The sequence below is a fragment of the Pleurodeles waltl genome, chromosome 3_1, assembly GCF_031143425.1.
Source record: "Pleurodeles waltl isolate 20211129_DDA chromosome 3_1, aPleWal1.hap1.20221129, whole genome shotgun sequence".
NCBI classification, from domain to species: Eukaryota; Metazoa; Chordata; class Amphibia; order Caudata; family Salamandridae; genus Pleurodeles; species Pleurodeles waltl.
This window is the reverse complement of record NC_090440.1, coordinates 660,695,364-660,717,237: the sequence shown is the minus strand read 5'-3', so window position 1 is coordinate 660,717,237 and position 21,874 is coordinate 660,695,364. Positions and strand designations below refer to the sequence as shown.

At 46.6% G+C, this 21,874-nt stretch overlaps 1 protein-coding gene across 2 annotated transcripts in view; it reads left to right on the top strand.

Moving 5' to 3' along the window:
- TH (tyrosine hydroxylase) overlaps positions 1-21,874 on the top strand; it is a 225,892-nt gene that overhangs the window by 162,684 nt on the left and 41,334 nt on the right. For both annotated transcript variants that reach the window (XM_069223184.1, XM_069223185.1), the window contains exon 9: positions 11,642-11,711. In XM_069223184.1, the coding sequence (XP_069079285.1) occupies positions 11,642-11,711 (70 nt within the window). The remainder of the gene's footprint in view (positions 1-11,641; positions 11,712-21,874) is intronic.

Genomic DNA, 21,874 nt, shown 5'->3' with positions numbered 1-21,874 from the left:
CTGGTAGCGACACATTCTAGTAGCAGATTCCTTACCTTAGAATTTTCCACAGGCGTCAGTCTGGATCCTTAGATTTTTCTTTGTGCAGTACCCTTGTGCGCCGTTAGGTGGCGTAGGTTGACTCCCGGTCCATCATTGGCGTCGTGGTCACAGGATATGATGTCGCAGGTCGTATATTGGCAGCCCCCCATGCACTGACGTCAGTTTCTTTTCACAACTTTTTATGCCAGAAGTTCAGAGCCATGAAGAATACTGACTGTGGTGTGCCTGAACTAAGGTCCTGTTCCAAGAAATCAGTGCGCAGAGCAGGGAGGATGGCTAGGTCGATAAGGAATCTGCAGTAGAATATGTCTCTACAAGATATTTCATTACCAAAGGTAATTTACTTGTTCATCTGATAGAGACTTCTATTGAGACTTCTAGTTCCAGATTGCTTACCTTAGAATAGATAACCAAGCAATACCATCTTCTGAGGCGGGTCCACGAACCAAGATCATACAAGTAAGTCCTGTAGGAAAAAGTACCCTTCCCTTCGGACCTGACTGTCCAGACACTAGTGTTTAGCAAATGTGTGCAAGGACGCCCACGTTCCTGCCTGGTAGATGTCCAGGACTGGAACTCCGCATGCTAATGTAGTGGTTTCAGCTGTGGTTCTGGTAGAATGAGCACGCAAGGCCTTAGGGGTTGCTTCTTAGCCAAAAGGTAGCACATTTTGATGCGGAGAACTACCCATCTAGATACAGTTCTCTTCTGGACTGCCCAACCTTTCTTGGCACCCACATAACCCACAAAGAGTTGGTCATCACCCTAGAACTCTTTTGTGCGATCAAGATAGAATGGGTTCATATGGTGGAGTCTCTCCTCTTCCTTAGAAGGATATGAGGGAATGTAACAAGTAGGCAAGGTGAATGATTGGCCTACATGAATGGACGTGACCACTTTAGGCAGAAAATAAGCGCTAGTACAAAGCACCACCTTGTCAGGGTGGATGGAGATGAAAGGCAGCTTTGAAGGAAAAACCTGCCACTCACTCACTCTGCGGCAGAGGTGATAGCTACAAAGGAAGACTGTTTTCAAAGTAAGCACGCAAAGCTTTGAAGTGGCTCAAAGGGAGCGCCCATTAGATAGGTAAGAACTACATTCAAATCCCATTGGGGCATTATGAATGGGGAAGGAGGAAAGAGATGAATAAGGCCCTGAAGAAATCATGTAACAATGGGAGATTTAAACAGGGATGGTTGGTCAGGCAATCGGATGAAAGCCGAGATGGCAGACAAATAACACTTTATGGTGTCCAGAGCAGAGTCCTGGTAGGCCAAAGAAAGAACAAATAAAAGAACTTCAGAAAGAGGGTCAGAGAGGGGATCAACAGACTTGTACACCATGCCACAAATTTGCTACAAAGACATTCGTATACTGTTTTGGTGGAGGGATGCCAAGATAACATTACAGACTTTGGGCAGAAGGTCAAAAGCTGTCAACTGCCGCTGCTCAATCACTAGGCAGATACTGGACAGGTTTGGGTGGAGAACCGTCCCCTGATGCTGCAACAGAAGATCCTCCCGAAGTGGCAGTCTGAGCGGAGGATCAATGGCCATGTTCAAAAGCTCGAGATTACATAATCTAATGACCAGTCTGGTGCCACAAGAATGATTTGGGCCCAGTTGTGCTTGATCTTCTTCAGAACTCTGGGCAGAAGTGGTATTTGCAGAAAGGTGTAAAGGAGGCCTGAGATCCACTCGAGACGAAAACTATGTTGCTGAGTGAGTGCTGCCTTGGAAACTCCAAGGCGCAAAACAGCTGACATTGTGCATTCTCTGCAAAGGCAAACAGATCTCACCAAGGCTTTCCTCAGTGCTGAAAGAGACCTTGCGCCAGCTCTGGATGGAGAGGGCATTGATGGCTGAGTTTGTCCTCTCTGACATTCAGAGAGCCCGCCAGATGTTGAACCACCAGCGATATGGCCTGATGTTTCAGCCATGCCAAGAGGCAGAGAGCCTCCTGACAAAGGGTCCACGGCCCCACCCGACATGTTTGTTGCAGTACTACATGACAGTGGTGTTGTCAATGAACACCTGCATCACTTTCCCTTTGAGAGAGGGAAGGAATCTTTTCAATGCTATTCTGATTGCCCAGAGCTCCAAGTAGTTGATATAGAGCTCGGATTCCGACGGAGACCAGATGCCTCTAATCTCCACGTCTCCCAAGTGGCCGTCTCATCCCAGGAGTGATGCATCTGTCACTGCACTCACATCTGGTTAGGAACTGGAGAGGAATCTGCTGTTGACCCACTGCAGATCTTGCACAGTTCCTTCTGAGATCTGGACCTTGTTGGAGAGATTCCCCTGATGGTGCACCCACTGGAACTTCTGGTCCCACTGCAGAGCCCGCATTTACCATCTGGCATGAGTCACCAGCAGGATGCAGGATGCCATGAGGCCTCAGAATCATTATCACCGAAATCCAGGACAGAGGCTGAAAGATTGGTATGAATAGCCTCAATATCCTGGACCCGCCACTCTGGAGGATGGGCCTGAAACTGCACTGTGTCCAGAACAGGTCCAATGAAATGGAGCTTCTGAGAGGGAGTCAGGTGTGACTTCGGAATGTTTATAGTGAACCCCAGTGAATGCAGGAAGTCTGCCGTATTCTGAAGGTGGGAGATGACAGCCTAGTCTGAGCCTGCCTTCAACAGCCAGTCGTCAAGGTAGGGGAAGACTGAAACCCCTAACCTGCTTATATGAGCTGCGACCACCGCCATCACTTTTGTGAACACCCGAGGTACGCTGGTAAAATCAAAGGGGAGCACAGCAAATTGAAAATGCTTGTGACCTACCATGAACCCCAAGCAATGTCTGTGGACAGGCAGGACAGGAATTTGGAAATAAGCATCCTGGAAGTCTTACACTACTATCCAGTCTCCTGGCTCCAGGGTAGATAGGACCTGAGCCAGAGTGAGCGTTTTGAACTTCTCCTTCCTGAGAAAGAAATTTAGGGGCCTTAGGTCAAGGATAGGGCCGAGGCCCTTGTTCGTTTTGGGCACCAGAAAGTAGTGGGAACAACAAAAACAATCTTCTTCTGCCACAGGACCCTCTCTATGGCTTCCTTGGCCAAGAGAGCCATGATTTCCTCGTGGAGAAGTACCAGGTGATACTCTGTCATCCGATCGTATGATGGTGGCATGGCCGGGGGGTAGCTTTGAAGGGGAGGGAGTAGCCCCTTCAGACTATTTACAAAACCCACCTATCTGACATGATGGTACACCAACGGGGCAAGTGATGGCAAATCCTGCCGCCGACTGGTCCCTGGTGGGGAAATGCCAGATTTGGAAGGTTGGGTACTGCAGCTAAAAGGAGGGAGGCAGTGGACTGACTAGACTGCTGACTCCCTGATCCACCCAGATGCTGGATCCCATATAGCCGGCCACGCAGAGGCTGGGCAGCATGTGCAGCACGGTAGCTGGTGGAGAATGGACTTCGTTGGTTACCCCGTATGTAGCCACGAAAGGGGAAAAAAGCAGACTGAGGGGGGTTAATAGCAGAAGCGAGACCAACGGACAGGGCCGTAGCCAGGTGCTCCTTAAAACGTTTGAGCGCTGAGTCTGCTTTGTCCCCGAAGAGACAGATGCCATCAAAGGGCATATCCAACAGAGCAGAATGGACATCCCCTGAAAAGCCAGATGTCCATAACCAAATGTGGCACCTCAGAGCCACCGTTGAAGCAATCGATCTGCCCAGAGAATCGGTCGCACCCAGCCCACATCTGATTTTGAACTTCGCTGCGTCTCTCCCATCAGCAACAGCCTGGGAGAGAATGGCCCAGGCCTACTCCAGGACCTGTGGCAGCACTTTCATGACTGTGTTCCATAAAGTATGGATGTAACGGCCCAAAAGGCATGTTGTGTTCATCGACCACAATGGCAGGCTAGAGGAAGAAAATAACTTGTTCCCAAGGTGGTCCAGCCTCTTTGATTCCCTATCTGAAGGAGCAGAAGGGAACGTGCCATAGAACACTGAGGCTTGGATCGTTAAGCTCAAACCTATGGTGATGGGCTAATGTCCTATTAACAGGAACCTCTGTACTGGGTTTAGACCAGGTCCGCAGCAGGACATCCATGAGGGCTTCATTAAAAGGCAAAAAGGGTCCTGATGGAAGCCCCAGGCTGAAGCACCTCAGTCAGGAGATTGTTCCTGACAGCCACTGAAGGCAGCTCGAGGTCCAAGACCTCTGCGCTCTCTCCACTACCATGGAGTAGAACACCCCCTGCTCTGTGTAACTACGGTAGGAGGAGTAAGCATACCAGCATCAGGGGAGGTATCCAGATTTCTGGCTCCACCCATTTCCTGAGACCAGTCCATAGGGTCTTCAAGATGGAATTCTAAAGGGTCCAGTGACCCCCCATCTTCTCACTGAATTAGTCCCCATAAGAATAAGGGTCAGGATCCGATCCAGGGACCAAAGTCCCTACCGAAGTAAGAATCGATCTCCCTACTTACCTTCCCAGCGAAGGTGATTGAAAAAATCGTCAACACGCAACTAACCAGCCACCTCGAAGACAACAACATCCTGGCTCCCTCCCAGTCCGGCTTTAGATGAAAGCACAGCACTGAGACTGCCCTTCTCTCCGCATAGACGACATCAGACGTCAAATGGACAACGGCAAAACATCAGCCCTCATCCTCCTGGACCTATCTGCCGCCTTCAACACAGTCTGCCACCGCACCCTGAAACACACGCCTCCACGAAACCGGAATCCAAGGAAAAGCCCTCGACTGGATCACCTCATTCCTCTCCGGCAGAACCCAGAGAGTCTGCCTCCCCCCTTTCCGCTCCGAGGCCACCAACATCATCTGCGGCGTACCCCAAGGCTCATCCCTCAGCCCGACGCTATTCAACATCTACATGGTCCCCCTCACACAAGTGGCCCAACAACACAACCTCAACATTCTCACCTACGCCGATGACACCCAGCTTATCCTCTCGCTCACCAAAGACCCGCGCACAGCTAAAACCAAACCTCCACGAGGGAATGAAATCCATCGCCGAATGGATGAAAAGCACCCGTCTGAAACTCAATTTGGACAAGATGGAGTTCCTCATCCTAGGACCCACACCCTCCGCCTGGGACGACTCCTGGTGACCCACTGCACTAGGAACCCCACCGACACTAACCAACCACGCACGCAACCTGGGCTTCGTCCTCGACTCCTCCCTCACCATTTCTAAACAGGTCAACACAGTCTCCTCCTCCTGCTACAACACACTCTGCATGCTCCGTAGGATCTTCAAGTGGATCCTGACAGAAACAAGAAGAATGGTGACACAGGCCCTCGTCAGCAGCAGGCTAGACTACGGCAACACACTCTACACAGGCATCTCAGCAAAAGACCTACTACGCCTCCAACGCATCCAAAACGCCTCCGCCCGGCTTATCCTCGATGTATCCCGCCGCAGCCACATCTCCCACCACCTGAGAAACCTACACTGGCTCCCCGTGGACAAGAGGATCACTTTCAAGATTCTTACCCACGCTCCCAAAGCACTCCACGACACCGGACCAGCCTACTTGAACAATAGATTCAGCTTCTACATCCCCACCCGTCAGCTCCACTCAGCAAACCTCGCCCTCGCCGTCGTCCCCCGCATCCAACTAAAGACCTCCGGCGGCAGATCCTTCTCATACCTCGCCGCCAAAACCTGGAACACGCTCCCTACCAACCTGCGACAGACCCAAGACCTACTCACTTTCAGAAGACTCCTCAAGACCTGGCTCTTCGATCAGTAACAACAGCAGCACCCCCCCCCCCAGCGCCTTGAAACCCTCACGGGTACGTAGAGCGCTTTATAAATTCAATGATTGATTGATTGATTGAGAATCGGCATCAAGCGACACCGCTCCACCTCTGTGTTGGAGTTGCAGATGAGTATAGAATAAATGCTGCTCGCAGGCCAAGGTGACGTCAGGAGTGTCGACTCTGGAACAGTAATCAGGGAAGGTCGCAAAGGTACAATCAACACCAGTCTGGATCCGGAAAAGGACCATTGAGTGCCTCTCAGAGCCAAGGCCAAAGCCGCCAGTGCAGAACCCAAAGGGGCCCTTTCCAACCGTGCAGGGCCCGAAGGCTCTCCAACAGGGCCAGACTGCCCGAAGATGAGGCCCATGGCCTCATATAATTCCTTAAATTGAGCAGGTTTGGCTCTGGCTCCCAGAAACTGTGGGAGGCATGGAGCCAACCCAGAAACACCCTCCAAAGACGGAGGCCTAGAGCGCGGACATTCCTTTTCCCGAGTAGTGTCGTCCGGCCGATGGGGTGAAGTAAAAGAATGCTTGTGCTTCTTCAACTTCTTCTTGTGCTTAAATGAATGACCTGACGATTCTGAGTTGGACGAACAGGAGTTATGGTGGTTCTGCAAGCGGTCTTGGGAACTTCCTCTCGACTGAGGCAGGGAGTAATGCAAAGCTGGACACCAGGCCATGAGCAGCTTTAGGGATCACTCCCTCAAAGCCTTCGAGTTAATGGCCCGGCAGCCGGAGCATGACTTTGGTTCATGGTCGTGCTCCAAGCACCATAGACAAACCAGGTGCAGATCCGACACTGACATCATGCGGTGACAGGAGTCTCAGGACTTGAAGCTCGTATTACAAGATGACATCTTGATGCACCAGAAAGCAAAAGACTTCCCCAAAAGTCAAAAGGACAGTCAAAAAGAAACTTTAAGGGGAGCTCTCTTCAGATCTGCAAGTAGGCTGGTATGGAAAGAAAAGAACTGACGTCAGCGCACCGGGGTGACGCCTATGTACAACATGCGACCTCATATCCAGTGACCAGAACGCTAACGATGAATACAGAGCTGACCGACGCCACCTAACAGCGCGCAAATGTGCTGCTTGAAAAATATCCCCAGATTCAGATTGACGCCTAGGAAAAATTCTAAGGTAAGGAATCTGCAACTAGTAGTCTCTTTCAGATAAAAAATCACATTGGTACAGGCTTCCTCAAGCACAGTAGCCAAAATGATTGGCACATAAATCCTCTCCCTTTGATGTCAGAGAAAGAAAAGTAAACACCAAGCTCTCTGGAAGACAAAAGAATGACATTTGACCTCTGTTTTTGAATGCACAGCAAATGTGACAAGATAAGAAAAAGATTTAAAGGCCTGTTTACAGAAATCCAGAACAAGTAGACAAACACAATAAATAGGGCTTGGGCAACGTAAGGGACCAACTAAAGCTGGACACCCTGAAGCAAACAGAGCCAGCAAATAGAAAGCAACCTAAAGTGAGTTACAAACTACAAAGTGAGTGGTAAACAATGGGTGGGATGCATTCCCAGGGAAGTTTTCTGAGTGTCCCCAAGATGTCTCTTGCAAACCTCAAATCTGTGGGGCTTTTGGAAGACTTTTGGTACTAAAAGAGCAAAGAAGGCTTATTAAGGGGAGTCACAGCCTTAATAACACAAGAGTGTTGTGCAGTTTAATTCTGTATGTGAATAACAAATCTACTCCTAGTGTAAATAGGACTAGACTCGGTTTCCTAGAAAACAGGGAAGAGACGTTATGTGTACATAATTACATCAGCTTTTTAGTCTACCCAAGAAACCAGTTTATGTTTTATTGAGCAACATCCCCTTTATGAGGGAAGTATGGTGATGGAAATGGTGACGAAAATGCAGATAAAAATACTGTTCTCTGCTAGCAACACAATGTTACCAGTTGCAATATATTAATATCTGCAATTCTGGATTTGGTCACAAAATCTGTTACTATTTCATGCTATTACGTTAACTAGTGTAAGCATACGAAAGTGCTGATCTCAAAGGGAAAACTCAGATGATTAGGATTTGGCTTGCAATAAGGATGACCTTGCTTCATTGGAAATTCAGTGCTCTGGGATTGTTTTGCAATTGTTCTCCCGTGATATGCACCCCTTCCCTGTGAAGGATAAGCATTTGCTTGAATATGAATCTCATAAGGATTAATACTTCACCCGGAATGTATCTTTCCTGCATATTATGACTATGCTGATGTTTTTAGTCAAATAGTTTATGCAAGAAGCTTTTGTTTGAAACGAAGGAGATATACTTCTCTCCTTATAAGCTATTGCTTCCAATAGTTTTTGAGCTCCCAGATTTGAAGTCATAGCAGTCTAATCTTATTTCGGGGAGTGGAGTGTTTTGTATGTGAATGAAAATTTGCATAGTTCCCAATTCATGGCCTTCACCAGGGCTTAATTTGAGCCGGTGGTTTCTTATGTGGGACACCAGCACTTATTTTTGAGGGCCGGCACTAAGGGCCAGATTACGACCTTGACGGAGGGGATTACTTTGTCCCAAAAGTGACGGATATCCCGTCTGCCGTTTGACAAGTTCCATAGGATATAATGGAACTTGTAATATGGCAGGCGGGATATCCGTCACGTTTGGGATGGAGTAATCCCCTCTGCCAAGGTTGTGATGAGGCACTTACTTTTCTGAATCAGGCATTTACTGTTAGCAAAAGGCACTTCTGGGAAAGACGGAGGAAGAGAAAGACGGAAAAGTGTCACAGTGGGAAAAAGCAGAAAGCTGCAAGAGTGAGCTGAAGGGACAGGTAGTGGCTGTAAATGGATTAAAGAGGCCCGCGATGGCTATAGGATCACGCTGCCTCAGCATTTAGTGCTCACACATTTAAATGCCGCAGCCACATGTTTCAAAGGAGAGTTTTGGGCACAGGCATGTTTATATTTACACTGGCCTTCACCTTCGCACAGTTTCCCACAACTTTCCCTAAACTGAAGCACAATTTTCCCCAGCCGTTGAAATCACACGTGTAAGGAAATCTTTGGTGAATAACAAAATAACTTTCATTTTCATTCTCTAAACTCTTGTCCTTAAAATATGTAGACAAAAGCTTGAATATCAATGATTCGTATGCAAATGTATACCGTGCGAATCTTTTCCTTTCACATGGTTTGATTCTCCTTAGGGTAGAATGCGCCAAATTGCACTCACATAAAGCATGTGACTATAATAAGTATGCCGTATTAAAAACATTGGGAAAACACTGTGCACTCTCCTACATCTTCCATTATTTAGGATTTGCCTAAAGAGAGCTCTTAGCTATTTGTATTTGTTTGCAAAGGACTTCCTATGGACCACACCAAACACTAACAGTGGGCATAAGTGCAGCCCATAATTTATCATTGATTGGCTTTCTTGGCAATCTCATTTGTTTGCTTCTTGTTTAATAACTTTCGCTCCTTTCCTTGTGTTTTTCACTGCCCTGGAGCACAGTTTCTTTACAATCTTTTTGATTGGATGGTTTGTGTCCTACCACAGCTTACATCAGGGAACTACTTTTTTTCTTTGATCATTCTCTCAAAGGGCATGCGTTTTTCTTGCTTTCTTCCCAGTGTCCTACTTCCCTCCTCACATCCCCGCACCAGCCTTCTCTGTATTTCTCCCTAATCTTCTCCTAGCTTCTTTGTAAAAGCACAGTAGCAAGTATACTTATGATGCAGTTTGACTAAAGAACAAACTTATTCTGGCTGTTTTGTTTTATCCCCAACAGCTGCATTTCACTTGCTGCATGATTGCCAAGGAAATAGCACCAAAGGCAGCATTTGTGGAGCTAAAGGAGGGATGGGCTGCTAAATTCACCTCAGCTGGAAATGTCCCTTTCCTCGGAAACCCATACATCTTTACCCCATTCTTCTGCAGATTACCATTTCTTACAGTTCTGAGTTCTCTGGAAAGTAAATTAAGCCATAGAAGTAGCTTTCATTTAATTTCTTACACTTCCTTTTGCACGGACTCAGACAGCTGTTATGCTCTTTTAGTAACTGCAACTTTTAAACTCTCTTCAGTTTCCTGTGTAAAAAGTATTTGAAAAATAAACCATACTGCTTATTAAAAATACTGAATTCAGTGTTCAGCTTTGACGTACCTTATGATTTGTGCTCGCTGTTCCTCCTGCAACTTGATTCTATTCTTTTACTTTTTGTTTTAAACAATGTTTTAGAAACCAGCATTGGCCAAGCCAGTAGCGTGTTATTCACACAATAAAGGCAAGACATATTGGCTTTGCAATGATTGTTAGTTTTCTAGTGCTGGAAGCCCTCATGTGTCAACTGCGCTTTACAGCTTCATAAATAAATAATAAAAGTCCTGACTTTACCTTGAAAACACAATTTTACAGCGTTTTGGGGATAAACATGGAACTATCTATGATAAAAACTCACTGATATCCCCTAGTTGTAATGTCTTTCAGATGAGAAGTTTTGCCAAACCAGCCCGCTGAGGGTTCATTGGGAACTGGCTAAAAAGTACCTTTTTGGTTATAATTCTAATTGAGTTGCTCTTGTGAAATATGAAACCATCCGATAACGTTTCTCATCTGGAATGCTATGCATACTAAGCAAAGCAAGTTTATTGTTCATGTTTGTTTAGAAGCACTCTATGTTGTGTGCTAACCCGTTAATCTGTATAGACAATATTGTTCTATAGTGGATGGCATCATCTGGCAAAAGCATCTTTCCTGGTTAAAATATGGAAGAAATTAGACAATCCTAACTTTTAGCACATCAAGTACTAAACGTGGCCTGCCGAAGTCCGATCTCTGGAAATGTCTGTTTCAGAAATAGGTTAAAGAAAATCCCTAAAACTTATCTAACTTGATCACCTCTTAAAAGATGAATATGTGATTTTCAGCCAAGGCATATCTCTAACTTGCAGCTATCTGACAACTATTGGTACTATCTGCAGTGTTTGGGTGATTGATATAAAGAAAGTGAGATAACAATCATCCCATTCTCTACATGGAGAGTGATCATTTCAAGCATTTCTTAGACTTTGATGTGCCAAGGAGCTTACCTAGCAGAAGATATGCATGAGTATGTATTGTTCATCCTTGAATGACCTCCCTGAAATAGGGCATTGTTGGAACGGTAAGCACGCGGAGGTCAGGTATAAACATATGTTATGAGGCTGTAATTGTAATGAATTTGTGGCGGAGAAGGACTTCAAGGTTAAAGCTTCACTGGCACTGCTCATTAAGTTCTTCCTGGATAATTCATTAAGGGAGTATCAAATACCTCAGATCTAGAAGATGGCTTCTGTTGAGTAAAAGATAATTTTGAGGCAATGAAAATTAGGTTAGCAGTAGTAGGTTAAGTTTCTCTTAGTCAAAGTGTTTCAGTTAGCAGCTCTTAAACAAAACTGCACTGAGTTATGAGTTAGGGAGACAGACTTCAGGATAATCTGCTGTAGACACATTGACATCCATGAATGATAAGGCGGGTGACCGCAGATGAGCTGTTTCCTAATCATAACTTACTAGGCTCATGATTGATATATATATACTGTATTATTCGTTGTGCTGGGTTACCGATGGTCTTCGCTGCGTTCCTACGTTTATTAAACAGGCAAGCTTTAATTTCTTCAGGTGACTAATTCGAAAAGATTTTGCCTGTAGTATGTTCATCAAACATAAAATAATATATTTGAAATTAAAAAAAGAAGCGGTTTAAGTTTAAAGGCATTAAGGTTACAAATCTTCTGTTATTCAAAATATTGTCAGTAAAGGTAACAAATTGAACTATAGTTTGCAGCTTCCACAAACCTCCTACCCTATACTGACCTGTTTCCATTCTTTTCAAATTAAGAGACTGCTGCCATGAGCTTCTTGGACATGTGCCGATGCTGGCTGACCCCACCTTCGCTCAATTCTCGCAGGTAAATGCGTCAGTGGATTGCCTACATTGCCCGAAGTGGAAAAAAAACTGGTATTGTGTGCACTAAAATGATTACAGATTCATTATTAATGGAAGTGTTGCCTTTCGTGCTGAACTAATTGTCACAAATCAATGTTGTTTAAGAAGAACTAGTAAGGAAATTTAATACAACATTTGAACACGGGCCATGAATCTTGTACATGTGTGACAATAGTATGCTACATTGAGTGATGTACTGGGACCCAATAAGCCCATGGGACCTGCTGCATGCGCATATATTAATAATTCAGGGGCCCTTACCAGCTATTTCTGAAGCCAAGTGGTAAACTAGCATTTCAGATTCCTTTTTGGCCTCGATTACAAACAGTTGCCCGTTGTCTAAAACCTATTGTGTACGATATCATTACTGGGAGTGGGCTTTGGGTCAGCCCATTGTTACTCATTGGTTGGGTTTCTTCCCATTCTCATTTGCTTGCTCCTTATTCAGCTCATGTCTTTTCTTCCTCTTCTTGTGTCTGTCCTTCCCCTGGAGCATAGTGTCTTCTGCACCCTTTTCACTGGATGCATTGTATCCTTCCTCAGCTGACACTGAGTAATTTCTTTTTTGTGTTTTTTTCAGCACTCCTTGGGAGTGCCTCTGTTTGCTTGCTCCCTTCCTTGGGTGCTGCTTTACATCTAATCTACCACACTGTCCAAGTTTCTCCTTCTCCACCTTTGCTCGTCCATTGCTTCCCCTGCCTCTCCCAGTCTCAATCAGCTTTTTTTTCAACTTACCTGCAGCTCCTCTAATGCTCCCACATCCTTTCCTCCTCACTGTTGCCGACCGCTGCTCAGAGGCATTGAGTTGCTCTCCCATCCTCCACTTCTTTGTTGCTCTACTACTACACCAAGTCCTGTTTTACTTCTGAGGACCTGGCAACTGCAGTTTGCTACTGGTCCACTCCTTTCTCTAAAAAATGATTTTGTTTAAAGTAGAAAACAATTTCCACTGCGTCGACAGGACACATGCGTGCTGTGCGTGCTGCCAATTGCATGTATACATCATCGTGATTGGGCTAGCATTAATGTAACAAGTACTGGCAAAGCCAATAGGTCTGGCCTACACAAGAGCTATTGGCATTGCCAATGTCTTTTAGCAATGTTGTGCACCAGCATGGAAGCTGTTCCGCATGGCTAAAAGTTTGTGGTAAGTGGAGAGCGGTGTGGAGTGGCGTACAGTGGAGTTAGATAGAGCGTTGTAGAGCAGCGTAGAGTGGACTGTCATAGAGTGGAGTGTTGCAGCGTTGTATAATGTGGTAGCATAGATTAGAGTGGTGCAAAGACTAGAGTGGCCTCAATTACAGTGGTGTAGAGTATAGTGGTGTAGAGCACAGTTGTGTAGAGTGGAGTGGTGCAGAGAAGGGTAGACTAGCATAGAGTGCAGTGGCATAGAGTACAGTGGCATAGAGTTCAGTGGCATAGAGTGCAGTGGTGCAGAGTACAGCTGAATGGCATAGAGTGCAGTGGCTTAGAGTAGCGCAGAGTTAAGTGACATAGAGTGCAGTGGCATAGAGCAGAGTGGTACAGAATAGAGTAGAGTGGCACAGAGTGTAGTGGCATAGAGTAGAGTGGAATAGAGTAGAGTAGAGTGCAGTGTCGTAGAGTGCAATGATGTAGAATAGAGTAGAGTAGAGTGCATTGGCATGGAGTGCTGTAGAGTGGTGTACAGTACAGTGGTTTAGCGGAGAGTGCAGTGGTGTAAAGTTGAGTGGCATAGAGTGCAGTGGTGCAGAGTAGAATGACATAGAGTTCAGTAGCAGAAAGTGCAGTGTTGCAGAGTAGAGTGGCACAGAGCACTGTGGTGTACAATAGAATTATTTAGAGTGCATAGGCATAGAGTAGAGTGGTGCAGAGTAGAGTAGATTGGTTTTGAGAGCAGTGGTGGAGAGTACGGTGGTGCAGTTTAAAATAGAGTGTCGTAAAGTGTAGTGATATAGAGTACAATGATGTAGAGTGGCGTAGAGTAGGGTAACAGAGTACAGTGGTGTGGAGTAGAGTATTATAGAGTGAGTGGCATGGAGTAGAGTGTTTCAGAGTAGAGTATAATTGCATAGAGTGCAGTGGTGCAGAGTAGATTGGTGCAGAATGCATTGCTTTTGAGTAGAGTGCATTCGTTTTGAGTAGAGTGGTGAAGAGTGCATTTGAATAGAGAGCACTGGTTTACAATAAAGTGGTGTAGAATGTAGAGGAATGGAGTGAAGTTGCACGGAGTAGATTGCAGTGGCATAGAGTGGAATGGAGTGGCATAGAGTGGAGTGGTGCAAAGTGGAGGAGAATGCTATACAGTGCAGTGGTGCAGAGTAGATTAGAGTGGCAAAGAGTGGATTGGCGTAGAGTGGATTAGAGTAGTGTTGAGTGGTATAGAGGAGAGTGCCTTGGTGTAGAGTGGACTGGCTTAGAATGCAGTGGCATACAGTGCAGCGACATAGAGTGCAGTGTTGCAGAACAGAGTGGCATAGAGCGGTGTAGCACAGAGTGATGCAAAGTACAGTGCAGTAGCTTGGAGTGGTGCAGTGTAGATTGCAGTGGTGCAGAGTGCAGTGGCATAGAGTGGAGTGGCACAGAGTGGAATGGTGCAGACTGTAGTAGAGTGGTGTAGAGTGCAGTGGCACAGAGAGCAGTGACATAGAGTAGATTGCTTCAGAGTTCAGTGAAGTGGCACAGTGTGGAGTGTTGCAGAATAGAGTGCAATGGCATAGATTAGAGAGGTGTAGAGTGTAATGGCGAAGAGTAGAGTACAGAGTGTAGAGTGTTGTTGTGCAGAGCAGATTAGAGTGGCGTAGAGTAGATTGGAATAGAGTACAGTGGCATATAGTGGTGTGGTACAAATTAGAGTGAATTAGCACAGAGTGTAGTGGTGCAGAGAAGAGTGGAGTAGTCTACACTGGAGTGGTGTGGAATGAAGTGGCAAGTGCAGTGGTGCATAGAAGAGTGCAGTGATGCAGAGTGGAGGGGCATAGAGTGAAATGGTGCTTAGTAGAGTGGAGTGGCATTGAGTGGTGCAGAGTAGAGTGGAATGGTGTAAAGTGGAGTGTGCATGGTGTGGTAGCGCACTGCCTTCAAAGACACACATTTTCAATTGAAATGACCATTACATTTACAGAGACATACAGTTTTACTGATTAAAGTATACAGTGTACAAATGATAATGTGTGGAAAAGTCATCACCTGGTGTATTGATTTGTTTCAATAGTATTAAAATATGTTTCAATCACACTTCAGAAACACAAAACAAATGTGCTTCATTTGTGCCTTCCTAATTCTGATATTCTGAAATATCTGCACAGTTCATTTACAGATATTTGAATTTTGTTGTGTACTAGAAAGAGGTCTTTCTTTCACAGCAAGATTGTCACATAAATCCTCTCGCTTTGAAGTCAGAGAAAGAAAAGTAAACACCAAGCTCCCTCATAAGACAGAGCCTTATATTTGACTTCTGTCTTTGAATGCACTGCAAATGTGACAAGATAAGAGCATTATTTGAAGGCCTGTTTACAGAAATCCAGCACTGGTGGAAAATGCAGTTAATAGGGTTTGGGCAACGAAAGGGACAAACTCAAGCTGGACACCCTAAAACAAATAAAGCCAGCAAATATAAAGCAAACAAATGTAATTTGCAAACCACTTCGCAAAAGGCAGAGAACATTCCCAGGGAAGCTTTCCAAATGTCTCCAAGATGTCTTTAGCAAACCAGACAACTGCTCTGTCCGATAGGCTTCGACCTAAAAAAATAGTCCAATGCAGCATCATGACCATTTGTGCGCACGTGTGCTGCAGCATGCATATTTGTCATCACTTCGTTTTCGTTTGTCATCATTTTTGTTTTGTTTTGCAGATGGTGTTCAGCATCGACAACAAGAACTTTTTATCATTTTGTCAATGCTATCCAGCATTGGCAACAAGCATTACCAAAGTCAAAAGATGAGCTGCCTCCTTTCAAAGGCAAAACATGTCCTATTGTCTTCTCATTGGTACATAATGTTCAAGAAGATCCTTGCCTCCCTGGATCCCGACAGAGTCTGATAAAATCAGACCAAAGCAGTTTCTAACTAAAAGAAGAAAAGAGTGTGCTTTTTCGGTTTCCACAAGTTGTTTTTTACATACATAAGGAAGCAAAAGTAGCCCAAAGAGCTCCCACGCCAAAGTAAAACAGCACATTCTGCAGTGCTTGTGCGGTTGTCGATCCTGGTGCCCTTAAAGCAGCCTAACACAACACGTTCAGTGCCATGATGCATATGCAGCCGGTTTTCACAAAGACCTTTATCTCTTGTTCTCTTTCTGTTTATACAGCAGCGATCTAGACGCATGAAAAACATCCTAACAGTCGGCCAGACCTGCTGATGTGTCGGTGTTAAATCTATCAGAACAGATGTGTGTCGATAGCTTGTATAGACACAAGCGGTGGCTGTAAAATCTGGCAGCTTGTTAGCAAATGATTTACTATCCGTCCAGATAGAGGAAATAGCACTCCAGGGTCTGGTTGATTGCAATCAAACCAACTTTACTACAGTGCTAACATATGATATCTAGACCGACCTATACCATTTCAATAAGCGCCAGGTCTTCCTCCTCTTCTTGCAACATGAGATTTCGACTCTCCTCCAAAGAAAGTGACGGAGGTCATTCCTCAAGCTGTCCCTCCAACCTGGAGCGTTTTGCTCCCATGTGTAGTCCTGTAAAAATAAGGAGATCATACTTGCCTGCCGATCTCAAAGATATACCAGGACATAAGCAACATTTCCAGGGTTCAAGACACTGGCATGTTGAAAAGACTGCCAACTCTGACAAGTCTCTCCGCCAGTGCTGTGTACAGGTCAGCTCAGGTTGAAGAACTGCAAACGCAGCAACTGCTTTAGATTGGCTGTAGCCCATCCAAAACGAATCCACAATACCAGTCACAATTATGGAATGTGTCCTATATAGGTGGGCAAGCCATTATGAGTTCGGGAAAGAAGCCTAGCTCTGAAGTATACAAAAAGTGATAAATGGAAATATACTTTAGTATGTTGGTCTAAGTGAGACCTTTAAAGGGTGTGGGTTTTGTGCACACTGTGTGACTGGAACCAAGCTATATCCGGTTAATGAACCATAAGCAGAATTGAAACCGGCCATAGATTGCTTGTGTTCCGGTTCAGGGATGACCTGGCTTGGTAGCTTGGGCGGGACAGTTTCCACTAGAGCACGTTCGTGACTGATTTGCATATAGCTGGGACCAAAACCGAGGTGGCAAGATGTGCAAAATAACAATGGACTGGGATGCAGCTGAGTAATTACCAGAGGCTGAGATTAATCAAAGCATTTCAGCAATCACTTTTTGTATACTTAGAAGCCTGGCTCTGGCTTAGCTCGAGGTCCTCTTTGAACCTTGAGTCCAAAAGGAGAAGCACTTTCCCAGAAGGAAATGTGGCTAGTGGCTAATAGCTGGCAACCATGCATATGGTAAATCAAATGCTCATGCAGCTTCAGCACAGCATTCTGTGAATCCCAGCAAGTCTCCCTGTGCTGAACAAAAAGTGTAACATAGTCTATGGCCCTCAGTCGCACTCCCGCTGCGGTCATTTGGAGATCCCCGCTGGGCCGGTGGGCGGAAACCTGGTTTCCGCCCACCAGCCCAGCGGGGATCACAGCCGCAACACAGGAGCCGGCTCCAAATGGAGCCGGCGGTGTTGCGGCTGTGCGACGGGTGCAGTTGCACCCGTCGCGCTTTTCACTGTCTGCATAGCAGACAGTGAAAAGCTGCACAGGGCTGTGTCAGGGGGCAGGGGCCCCCAGGGGCCCCGCAACTCCCCGTACCCCCAACCTTTGGAAAAGGCTGGCGGTAGGGGGACTCGTAATCCCCTGGGCAGCGCTGCAAGCAGCGCTGTCCTGGCGGATTAAAACCGCCAGGACTGAAGTGGCGGTAAACCGCCGGTCCCGGCGGTGCGACCGTGGCGCTTTCGCCGTGGTCGTAATACCATGGGAAGCACCGCCAGCCTGTTGGCGGTGCTTCCGTCGAAACAGCCCTGGCGGTCTTTGACTGCCAGGGTTGTAATGACCCCTATGTCTGTTATGAAGTGCTTTTATGTACTTGGGCAAGATTTACTCTAGGTAAAACTACCAAAAATTTAATGTGGATTTTGCCTGTTACCATGCTCTGATCTCATCCTAGAATTAAGGAGAAGGCATTAACATCTAGGGCCGCCCGCTGTGGCAGTCATGACTGCCGCTGCTCTGGTGGTCCGACCACCACATAAAGACCCTGGCAGTCAGACCGCCATTGTTCTGCCAGCACAGCCAGGATCGGTGATCCCGATGGCCTGGCGGTAGTGGAGATCGCAATCCACCAGGGCAGCACTGCATGCAGCGCTGCCCTGCGGATTACAACCTTGTTCTCCGCCAGCCTTTTCAACGCCATGAAAATGCTGGCAGATGACAGGTGCGGGGGCAGTGGCATGAACTTGGCATGGGCAGTGTGGGGGTCCCCCTGCCCAGCACTGTCACAATGTTCACTGTCTGCTGTGCTCGATTATGAGCCAGAGACAATGCTATAGCCAGTTTCCCACTAGGCCGGTGGTTGGAAACTGAGATTTCCGCTTGCCGGCCTACCGCAAAACTCTTATAGGTCCGGCGTGGTGGTTGCCACTATGGCGGTGGACATCCTGTCAAGAGTATGGTGGATGGGCTTTCCCGTCTTCCAAACTCATAATGAGTTCCCTAATGTTAGAAATAGATATCCATCAAGTAGCTCAGTTGCACAGTTTGAAATTGGAAAATCTGGGATCAGTCCCAGCGTCCCTGTCTAACTAAATTTTGTAATGGGAGGCAAATACATTATTCCACAAGCCTCTTTTTTGTTTATTATAATATATGAAAGCACCACAAAAGGACACCACACCAGTTTTTTAAAAATAACCAATATTTATCTAAATAAAACAAGACCAAATACGATAAAAATTCAACATACAGTAATAAAGATATGAATTCTGCAAGATTTACTCAAAACTACAGTTCCTTGAAGTCGATAGCTCCACGTGGGGCTATCACTGTATCATGATCAACAAAAGCCAACAGTTCAGGCCGGCCGTGGTGTCGCGGGCCAGCTACTGTGTTGGGAAGACACGCAAACAGTACCTTTGGAATTGCAGGGAGTTGTGATCCTCGCTGTGAGCTGTGGAGAGCGGCGTCGCTGGCGTTGCGGTCTCGATTCCGGAGTCGGTGCAGGGATTGTCGGGCCCTTGAAGTCACACGCTTTGCAGATCGAACTCTGGGCTGATGAGGTCAGGAGCGCTGGCGTGGATGGCATTGGGGCTGTGGTGCGAAGTGGGACGATGCGACGTACAGTGACCACAGCTCAAGGTGCAGGCAGTGGCTCGGTGATGGCATTCAGCAGCGTCGGTGAGACCAGGGCTGCGGTGTGAAGCGGGCGGTTCAACTGGTGGTGTCACCAGGTCACGGTGCAGGCAGCGTCATCATCGTTGCTGAAGCGCTGCCGCCGGTAGGCCTAAGCCAGCGGTGCAGGACGGGATGGTGCTTCGTGACCCTCACGAGCGGTGTCCACAGGCCACGGTGCAGGCAGGGGTGCCTGTTGATGACACTGGAGTCGAGAGTGCTGGATGGTGCTGGCGCTGGTGGACCGGGGCTGCGGTGCGGGATGAGACGGTACTTCGTGCTCCTCACGAGCGCTGTCCACAGGCCATGGTGCAGGCAGCCGCGCCAGTGTCAGCAGGAGTGGCATCATCGGGATGCCCAGGCTGTGGTGTGAGCAAGGCGATGCCTGAGTGTGGGGCCGACAGGTCGCTGTGCAAGCAGCGTCTCGTTGAAGTTGTCCAATGACAGCGTCGGTGGGACCAAGGTCACGGTGCGGAGCTGGGCAGTGTGGCTCCGTATGGCGTTGGCAGGTCACAGTGCAGGCCAGCGACGTCATTGGTGATTTCACTGTGATTTCTACTTCTGAAAAGCATACAACACACAATTCCCAGTGCTGAAGGTCAAGGAAACTGAAGTCTTTGATGTCCCTGAGACTTCCAACAGGAGGCAAGCTCTACTCCAAGCCCTTGGAGAACTTTCTCAAGCAGGACACACAGCAAAGTTCACCCTTTGCACTCTTTTCAGGCAGAAGCAGGAACTGTTAGCCAGTCTAGCAAAGCAACGCAGGAAAAGGACAATAATCCTCCTCCAGCTCTTTAGCTCTTCTCCTGGGCAGAGATTCCTCTTGATTCCAGAAAGATTCTAAAAGTCTGGGGTTTTGGGTCCACTACTTATAACCAGTTCTGCTGTTGACAAGATCCTGACTTGCCCAGGCCTGGACACAGATACACTCCAGGGGGTTGGAGACTGCATTGTGTGAGGGCAGGCACAGCCCTTTGAGGTGTTTGTGACCACTCCTCCTCCCACGCCAGCCCAGATGGACCATCAGGATATGCAGGCTACACCCCAGCTCTCTTTGTGTCACTGTCTAGAGGGAATTCACAACAGCTCAACTGTCAGTCTGAACCAGACGTGGAATACACAAACAGGCAGGGGCACAGAATGGTTTAAGCAAGAAAATGCCTACTTTCTAAAAGTGGCATTTTCAAACACACAATCTAAAACCAACTTCACTAAAAGATGTATTTTTAAATTGTGAGCTCATAGACCCTAAACTCCATATTTCTATCTGCTCCAAAAGGCAATCTGCACTTTAATAACATTTAAATGCAGCCCCCATGTTAACCTATGAGAGAGATAGGCCTTGCACAGTGAAAACCGAATTTGGCAGTCTTTCACTGTTAGGACATATACTGCACCCTGCCCACGGGGCTACCTAGGGCCTACCTTAGGGGTGCCTTACATGTATAAAAAGGGAAGGTTTAGGCCTGGAAAGTGAGTACACTGACCAAGTCGAATTGGCAGATTAAAATTGCACACACAGACAATGCAGTGGCAGGTCTGAGCCATGTTTACAGGGCTAATAATGTGGGTGGCACAACCAGTTCTCTGCGTCCACTAGTAGCATTTGATGTACACTTCACTAGGGTCTTACTAGTAAATCAAATATGCCAATTGTGGATAAACCAGTTACCAAAACAATTTACCTAGGGAGCATTTGAACTTTAGAACTGATTAGTAGTGATAACGTGTGCAGAGACGATAAACCAGCAAAAACAGACCTGAAAAAATAGGAGGTAGAAGGCAAAAGGTTTGGAGGAAACCCTGCAAAAAGGGCCATTTCCAACAAATATGACTAAATGTACATTTATATTTGACTCATTCCTAAATAAACAGCGTTTATAATTTAAGAAAGAAGATATCTATAAGAGAGTATTTATTATAACTCAATAGCTCAGCTCTCGTTTGACTCTCCCTGTTAATTTGTTGGCTCAGTCACCTATAGAGTCCCATCACTATTGCTTTTGAAACACTCCAAGTAACTGTCCCAGAGTAGGGTCTCATCGCCATGGGACTGCTACCTTGGGTGCAGCTAAGCTCCCCAGGTACTTGTTGGTTTGTCACTAACTGACCAATCTTTGGGATATGAGCTACTGCTTGAGCCCAGGATTTCGGTTCACCTTCGCCTGCAAGGGATGAGTTCGGACCTGGGGAGAAAACACTGGTGCGTTCCTCCTTGAAAGCCAGGTATCGGATCTCACGCAGAGGAAGATTCCAGTTGTTGCGAAAAGAGAAGAAGAAGGTAGGATGCCAGGAGTGAGGATAAATAGTCCAAACTCATTTTAAGAAAACCATGAGGCACTCCTGCTTTCAACATGCCACGAGGACCCGCTGCCTTCTGTGAGGGGAGATTGTGTCAATACCAGAATGTTAATGATCTTCTCTAGCCAGACTAGAACAAATAATGCCATTGCAAAGATTAGTTTTGTGTTATCTCTACATTTTTTCTGTGGAGAGACCTTTCTGTGCCTTATCCCCCACTGAGGAAGTGACTGCGGAGGGAGGAGGTCAGTAAGCCTCTTTGGTGAACATCCACTTTTATTGCAAGCAGCCTGGGGCACTCTTCTTCTCTTGTGGCCCTTACACTAGTCACAGAGGACCACCCATGTCCTACACTCTGAACCCACTCAAGAAGCCCACCGTGAAAGTTGCAACACAGACATTGACCCATGGATACTTCACAACTGAGCAACAGTATTGGTGACCTACTGTCAGCTG